Source organism: Humulus lupulus, chromosome 4 (genome assembly GCF_963169125.1).
Source record: "Humulus lupulus chromosome 4, drHumLupu1.1, whole genome shotgun sequence".
NCBI lineage: Eukaryota > Viridiplantae > Streptophyta > Magnoliopsida > Rosales > Cannabaceae > Humulus > Humulus lupulus.
In genome coordinates this window covers 3,892,886-3,902,092 of record NC_084796.1, presented here as the reverse complement: position 1 = coordinate 3,902,092, position 9,207 = coordinate 3,892,886, and the positions used below count along the sequence as shown (strand labels likewise).

Sequence of the window (9,207 nt, the reverse complement as noted above, 5' to 3'; positions counted from 1 at the left end):
TTAGTTGGTTTGAGATGTGGAACCACCATTCCTTTGCTTCTGTCTCTTAGCTCGCTCCTTCCTTTTAATAGTTTCAGTAGTAGGATTCTGAGATGGTGGTCTTCCTCTCTTTTTTTGCCTTGCAGGCTGTAATTAAACCAAAAACATAACTCATCATACTTAAGCAAATCACATTCATTTTAACTACAAGCATAGGGAAACAATGCTTAGCAACATTCTTGCTTTTCTCAATGATGTCCATAATTCTTTTGGAAACAGGATGCACCCACTTAGAGACACTCATTCTTCTATTGCAGAACAAACTCATCATCCAATGCCTAATATTTTCTAGCAGAGTGATAATAGATTTATCTCTGGCATCAAGAATGGCATTGTTGAAACTTTCACAGAGGTTATTAATAAGAATGTCACATTTCACATGCTCCCTGAAATGAGACTTGGTCCATTCTTCTGTGTTTTTTTTCATCAGCCATTCATATACCTTGAAATTCTCTTGCTTAATTTCATTCATCCTATTTTTCCATTCCACTTTAGTTGTTGCCCTTGCAGCGGCCCACATTATTTGCTTAAGTAAGAGTCCAGGGAATTGCTTCTTGAAATTGGCATGCATATGTCTCACATAGAATCTCACTTCCGAACCTTGAAATACAGTACTTAATGTCTTTTCTAAGCCCTTTTGCCTATCTGAAATCATTGTTATTCTCTTTGGTTCATCAATCTTCAAATCCTCCTTCAATAAATTTAAAAACCATGTCCAGCTGCTTGTGTGCTCCTTCTCCACTACAACATAAGCCACTGGAAACATGGAATTTGCTGCATCAATGCCAATTGCAGCTAATAACATTCCTTTGCAATATCCTTTTAAAAAACAACCATCCAAGCAGATAAGGGGCCTACAACCATTGAGGAATCCATCTTTACAAGCTTTAAGACATATATACACCATTTCAAATAACCTCTTTCCATCCTGCATTCTGGTTTTCAATATTGATGTGCTCCCAGGATTTGTCTCTAATAGTTGCTTGCAATAATCTTCCAGTATGGCATATTGTTCCCTTATAGTCCCTTCTAACATCACTTTTGCACAATTCTTTGCTCTGTAGAAAGTTGACCTTGTTGTTCTTGAAAACTGGGTACGTGTTGTTAGCTGCATGAAACCTGTGTAAGTTAAGTTTGGGTTTATTCTGAACTGTTCAAGATAATGCTTTGCAAGCCAATTGGAGGTTGCATGTTTGTTGTTGAAAACCAATCCACATGTGTGCCTATCCACCAATGTATTTACCCTGAATAAGCGCTTGTCTAACAGTTGGACTCTTGCATAAATGACCCAATTGCAGCCTGCACTCTTGCATTTTTCCCTTACCCTCCTTTGGTCATTGGCCAACCAAACATACTCCCTGTTAATCTTAATAAAACGCTCATTCAATGCAGTCCTAAATTGGTCCACGGTAGCAAAAAGCATGCCTAATTTAAATCTGAAGTTATCCATGTTTGTTGCATGATTGAATTGGTTGTTGGATCTTTTTCTCCTCCTGGCATTACCATCCTCATCTGAACTAGACAAACTTTGTAGGTCTTCCTCACTAACATAAGCACCTTCATCATCATTTGGATCAGCTTGGCTACAACCGTCTGTAACTGAATGCCACCATGTTGCAGGATTAGCATTAGCGCAAACATCTCTTCAGCCTCACCCTCATTCTGCCTGTACTCTTCCTCCTCCATAACAAATTTAGACTCTTCATTACCTTCACCTTCATTTTTCCCATTCTCATTAATTAACAGCAGCTTCATCATGCTGACTCTCTAGACCCCTTTCACCAACATCACCTTCACTCTGAATATTCTCACCAACATCAGCTTCATCATGTTGACTTGGGCCAAAATCATTATACTCATACTCATATTCGACCTCTTCTCCAAATTCGGCCTCTTCTATAGCACAATTGAATTTTGGATTGACAACCACATCGACAAATACATCTGCATCATCAGGCAAGTCTTCAATGACACAACTAGATTGTGTCCATTCCTCTGGCATATTGATAACAAAAAAAGGGTCCTCATCGTCAAAGTTCACAGAGTCAATGTCTACAACTTCAGGACCATCCTCATATCTAATTTCATTGTGATCAAACCAAGGATCTTCATCATCTGATAATGGGTTGACCACTACATCTGCTGGGATAGTTGTATCATCAGGCAACTCTTCTATAGTGCACACCGTCTTCTTAGAAAGTTCTGGGATATAAGGAATTGCATCTTTCTCCTTACTCCATTCCAACTCCAAAGTTCTTTCTGGTTGGACCACAAAAATATCCACTTGTCTATACTTTCTCCTTATCATATCTTCAACCATTTCAATAACTTGTTTTTCACCAATTACCATTTCAGAAAAATTCAAATGCTTCTCCTTAGGCTTCCACAAAAAACCCACAGGCAATTTATACCCTAAGCATTGCACCATCCAATCCAACTCATATCTACTGAAGTAATCAGTGTGATTCCAGTAAAAAAAAGAAACTTTACCTCCATGATACCTTTTGTTGCCAAATGGAGTGAAGAATTTTCCTCCATGGTGCATTGCCACAGTAAAATGGCCCCCACACAGATCTAGCATATCAGATAATAAAAAAAATACAAAGAAAGTTAGTGGGAAAATGGACAAACTCATGTGATATACGACAAAGCACATTACCCAAACAAAACAAAGAATATCCCACAAAAGTACATGCACAACACAGTTAGGGGCTTACCATATCCAGGGGGTTCTTCGTCCTCAGTCCGAAGCATGGGGATTTTGTTCCAGTTCCTCCTCCTGCTTTGTCGTCGTCCTCAATCCGAAATGGTAAAAAGCAGGGGGTTCTTCGTCCTCAGTCTTCGTTGTCCTCCTCAATCCGAAATGGTAAAAAGCAGGGGGTTCTTCGCCCTCAGTCTTTGTCGTCGTCCTCTGTGATCTTCATAGTCTCAAGAAATTAGTTTTAGAAAAAACTTTGAATGTGGGTTTGCCTTTTCTACATGAAATGTGGGTATAAAGAAAGCATTCCCTGTTTAAGCCGTTGGAAAACTTTTTTTTGATTTGCAGTTAATATTTTAAAGCATGTGTGTCTGGGTTTGTACACGCAATTGGCCACGTAAGCGTTTTTAACGCTGTTAGGGGTTAAGTAGTGACGGAGACACAGTTCATGTGGGTTTGGGTATATTCACCGCGAAAAATAAAGATTGGGTGTAAAAGTGGAACAACATGAAAACATTGGGTATTTTCGCCGGTAAAAACCCTTAAATAAATAATAAAAAGTATGAAATAATAAACTGAATAGTTTTGGGAAATGTGATGCTTTATGCTTTTTAATATATTATAATTATATAATATGCCAATGTAAATATTGAACAAAATTACTGCTACAACCAAAATTTGTTTTAATGAGATTTAAATGTGCTATAAAAATCATTTTCTTTTTTAATTTTAAAATTAGAAAAGTCAGCGTTTTCCTTGATCATTCCTCTCCACATCTAACAAGGGGTAGCCAAAAGGCGGTAATCATCACTTCCCACTTTCGAAACGTGGGGAAGTGGACAAGCAGTCAGATTTCCTTTTTGGAAACCGAAAAGACTTTATTAGACATAATTATGTCACAGTTTTCGACAATGCACGGGGACTTTGACAGACGTGGGAAGACGAACGGTTGTTCCCTTAAGTTTCTTTATTACTGGTCGCAGTAAACAAACTTGGGGGGCAAATGTTATCCCAAAAATCAGAAGTGAATGACATGGCAGGAATTAATTGCACGTGGCTGACACCTGGCAAAACCTGTGTTCGACTATCGACCAGGAAGATATTCGGCATTATGCAATCGGTTTCTTCATACGACCAGTCTGGTCGTATGCACGTAATAGGCAAAAGATATCTTAGGCAATTATGATGGAATCCGAAATTCTCTCCCATGATTTCCTGAGTATCCGATTATTTAGGAAATCATATCTGTAACAAATCAATGTAAATCTTCCCTGAGCTTATAAATAGAAGAAGAGGGCTCAGGGAAGTGGATCCAATCCTTTTTTCTCTTTTCTGACTTCTAAATCGCCTGTGATTAGAGTTATCATATCAATCATATTGTATTGTTCTTTAGAGGCTGGTGAAACTCATTGAACCCTAGTTCTTTGATCACTACTTTGAATCTCACATCAATAACAATCTAAGTGGACGTAGGTTATTACCAGATCCTGGAGCCGAACCACTATAAAATATCGTGTTCTTATTATTTTCTTCATTACGTTCTTTTTAACGCATTCATCCACGTCAAGCGTATTTTGACTCCATGTCAGTTGCCCAAAAACAGGGTCAACAGTTACAAAATTAAGTGCGGAAAAATAATACATAGAAATCATAACTAAAATACTAAAAAAAAACTTCATCCTCTAATCGAACGCTCAATCTATCGATTCCATCCTGCCTCAATACACATCCCCAAGCTGCCAAGAATCTTTTCGCCGCCATAACTATTTTCCTGCACATATAAAACATAAAGGAATGAGCCTAATGTCCAGCAAGGAAAATCTACTACAAGCATGAAACATAATCATACACATAACTATAAGCTATAAACATATAACATATATCTATAAAGACGTACATCATATAATACTATACTATTAATGGCCATTAAAACATGTGTCAACCATCTACGTCCCCTTTCTAATATCTGAGGTAGGTTAGATCATGTGGTAGGTTTATGATAACCCATCTATGTCCCCTGTCTAATATCTGAGGTAGGGTAAATCATAACCATGAAACATAAGAAAACATAGCATAACATACTATAGCATAAGTTATCATAACATATCAACATAACATATAAGCATATAAAACTATCCTATTTTCCTTACCAATATACCAGGATGATGAGAACAAAGTCGGGATTTTGGAACACTCCTAAAAACCATAATAGAGAGGTGAGTATACTAAAGAAAAGGGATGAAAAGAATGAGCTACAACATCGAAAAGATACTTACCAATAAGAATCTTACGTTCAAGATCTTAGATGCCTAACCAAGAATAGAGAATACGAATTAGGATTTGAGTAGAAAAACTATAAGAACAATACAGAAAGGAACTAGAATAAGGAATACTTTGAATGCTTCTATGACCGAACTATACCTCGAAACTGAAATACACTATAACCTTACTTCCCAAGTGTTTATTAAGCTTATAACCTCAACCCAAGTGTTTATCACTCTATAGTCTCACTAGCACCTGGAAGGCTCTGATTAATGCTTGAAGAATTAATGAAAAGGCTTGATGCTAGATCCTATTTATAGAGTTCTAGGAATAAAAATCTTCTTTTTGGCTTTGAATAAAAATAATGAATTTAATTGAAAATATTTGAATATCCTTCAGCCAAAGGCTTAGGACTTGGTCAAATTGTTCAGAGAGAGAGAGAGAGAGAGAGAGGTTTAAGGAGTCAAAGCTTGATTTTTAAAACAAAAATAATAAAAACAAATAGAATCCTAACTTCTAACTCCCTAAATCTCGTAACTCTAAACTCACATGCAGTAAAATCAACATATCTACAGTTGTAGGACTTCGATTTAGACTCTCTTTATATCGTTAGAAAGCTAATTCAATTATCTAAAACTTTCTAAAAATACTATTTTTCGAAATTCATAACATAACTGGGTCAAAAATAGGTCGAAAGTTACAATACCTTAAAGTTACGGAAAATCTATTTACAACCTAATCCACAAATAAATAAAATTGTGACAAATGTTATGCTCCTAACAGATTCTAGTGAAGACTAAGTCTTATATTTTCCCTATTTTATCATTAAAATAATAATTCATTAATAATCATGTATATGACAAGTGTCATATTCCTATTGGCTCTATCTAAACCTTAGGAATAACCATGCTCATGACAAGTGTCATATTCTTATTAGCTCTATCTAAACCTTAGGTTATAATAATTATCATATTAATAACCAGCAATTTTAATCAAACCTTATGTTATAATTAATATTCTTAAACTATAGGTTAAACTTATAAAATCCATAACTATTGCTAGGAGTTTCCAATTAAGTCCTGGCTTGAACCAAAATCCACAGTCATAAACATACTACAACTACTACTAGTTATTACTATTACTATCTAACTAGCTAAGTAAAGTTCTTGGACTCTACATAAGTATTTTGTCCTAATTTTTATTTTTTAAAAGTTTGAGAAAATTGATAAATGTATGTTGTTTTATGGTTGTTTTAGGTTGAAAATTCGGTGTGTTATCTTCATAGAAGACTAAATGCCAGTGAACCATTGATTTGGAGCTATTTTTGATAAGGTTTGAATTTTAATTTTTTATATTTGGCCGAAAATAATATTATGATTTATTTAGTTTGTGTTTTTTTTTATATTATGTACTTAAATATATTGGTAATGATAGTAGTGATAACTAAATTATTGTAAATTAGTTTAGATAATTTTTTCATTTTAATATTTATATTTTTTAATTTTGGCTGAAAATTAATATTATAATTTATTATTTCAATTTTTTAAATATGTTAAGTTGTATATTGTGTTAGAAAAAAAAAATTGTTGTAGACATATATGTGTTAAATTGGTTATTTTGACCTAATTTTTTATTTTGAAAGTTTGTATAATTATATTTTCTTAGTTTATTAGTTTAATGAGTTATGATTTTAGAGTTTATATCTTTATTATTGTTAATATCTTCACATAATATTATTAATATTGTAGGTGGATTTGGAATGACTTAACACTTTGAAACGTATGTTTCCATAAAATTTATGACATATTTATATATATATATATATATTATGAAAAAAATTATTGATTATTAGAGAAGAATAGGGTGTGAGACTTGTGTACTGCGAAGAAATAAAGATGAAATTTGTTGTGTAGTATTGTTTGAATGTTTTGTTGTGATTTATAAAATTATGGATAGTATGTAGAAATAGGAGAAACCCTGCCCAATTTGTTTTAACCCCGTAGATGATTTTCAATTTCTTGTTACAAAAATTGAGATATATGTTTAAAAATTTATAACATATTAATATATTATGAGAAATATTAATGATAATAAGAGAAGAATTAGAATCTGAGACTTGTGTTCTGCAAAGAAATAATGATGAATTTTGTTGTGTGGTATTGTATGATTTGTGATTTGTAAACTTATGGATAATATGTAAAAATAGGAGAAACTCTGCTCATTTTTTTTAACTTTGTAGATAATTTTTAATTCCTTATTACTAAAACTGAGATATATGTTTAATCATTAGGTTAGTATCACCATATGCTTACCTATAATATTATTTGAAGGTATTAGGTGATTTTAGTTAGAGATAGATAGAGATTGCATGAAAAAAAAATAGATTGTCCAAAGAATACGAAGAGGTAGTTGAATATTTCATGAAATTTGCTATAGAGAAATGGAGAGGACCCTAATATGATATCTTGCCCTTATGTGAAGTTTAAATTTTTTTAAAAATTTAAATATGTAGATGTAAAAGGACATTTATATTTAAATAGAATAGATCAATCTTACCAAAAATGGATATGGCATGGTGAGACTATGTGTCGGTCCACGTTTTCCAAGAGAGCATGCAACGAGTATGTGTCGATTGACGATTTACATATCGATATGACATCTAATGTGGAAGAAAATTTTGTGAATCATCAGGATGAATTCATAAAAATAATTGAGGAATTAGAGAAACCCATTTACCTGGATCTAAGGTTTCCAAAATATCATTATTGATTAAAATTTATAATTTAAAAGCTCGAAATGAATGGAGTGACAATGAGTTTTATCAATTACTTTCTTACATGACAGAGATATTTCTAAAAGATAACAATAACTGTAGTAGTATTATGAGGCAAAGAGGACATTCAAAAGCTGCTTTTAGACAGTTTTGTCATTATCATTTATTCTATTGTAGAATTTAAGATAAGAGTTGTAACACTATTTTTTTTCTTGTAATTTTATAACAGAACCTACTTCACTTAAAACAAAGCAAAAAAATAAATAAATAAGAAATAAAAGATATTACGTACAAACTGTGTTTTAATAATTAGAAAACTTTGAAGAAAATATATATATATATATATATATATGCTTACCTCAATGCTACCAAATCCTTGCCTTCAAGATTGTTCATAATTATAACTCAATATATAAACTGCAATAATAATAGTAAAATTTACGAAAAGAAGAATTTATAAAATTGTATATATTTAAATATAATATAGCGAGAGAATTATCATGAAGAAAGAACACTATCACTTCTCTGCCGGTGTGGATCTGAAATATATGCACTCATTTAGGAATCTCCAAGTTATATATATATATATATATGGAAGATTTCTTAATAGTTATTAGCCATAGATGAGTACTAACAATTATGATGATGTGGCGTGACTTGGTATAGCAAGTCACCAATAGGTAAATATTTTTTTTTTCTATATTAATTTCGAATTTAGTTATTTTTTTGCGGCATAAATAATGGTGTTTTCAACCAATGAGAAACACTAGTTATATTTAGAAATTGACATACATTTGAAAAATGAAAAATTTTACAATATTATATTTTCATAATAAATACACATTTTTCATCCGGTAACCTTTCCAAAAATTTAAAAAAATCAAAATTTATTTTTAGAAACATTAATTAACAACTATAAATATGAATTATTAATCTTAATCGGCCAATGGTTAATATTAAAGTAATCATCTATGGGTAGTAACTATTAAGAAGACACTCATATATATATATATATATATATATATAAACGATCGATATACCTTTATTTTTTTGGTTCTTTCCTTCTTTTTAATTAACTTTGTTTCACTAGCTTAATTATTGGAAGGGAGAAAGAAAAAAATAGAAGACTTCTACAAAGCAGCGTCAACGCAATAATTTGATTTTAAAACAAAAGAAGAAGCCGTCGTCTTTTTCTTTTCAATGCTTTCATTCAAAATAACAAAAAAATAATTGAGAGGGGAAAATATATATATATAGACAATTTAATGCTAATTATTATTATATTCCTATAATATAATTAGTGTCCTTTAAGACCCTACAAATTAAAGTAAAATTATCTGGTTTAGAAGATTTCCACCACAGGCACCATTATTACATCAAACGTAATATTTAGTGACGTAACTCAAAAAATGCTTAGTGACGCCACTCTTACTTT

At 32.2% G+C, this 9,207-nt stretch overlaps 1 protein-coding gene across 1 annotated transcript; it reads right to left on the bottom strand.

The window, feature by feature from the left end:
• LOC133830756 (uncharacterized) lies at window positions 1–1,725 on the bottom strand. Its single transcript, XM_062260815.1, has 3 exons — window positions 1,695–1,725; window positions 188–1,638; window positions 1–126 (listed from the first exon to the last, which is right to left on the bottom strand). Exons 1-3 carry the CDS (start codon window positions 1,723–1,725, stop codon window positions 1–3), a joined length of 1,608 nt encoding a protein of 535 aa, XP_062116799.1.
• Between the last annotated feature and the right edge of the window lie 7,482 nt (window positions 1,726–9,207).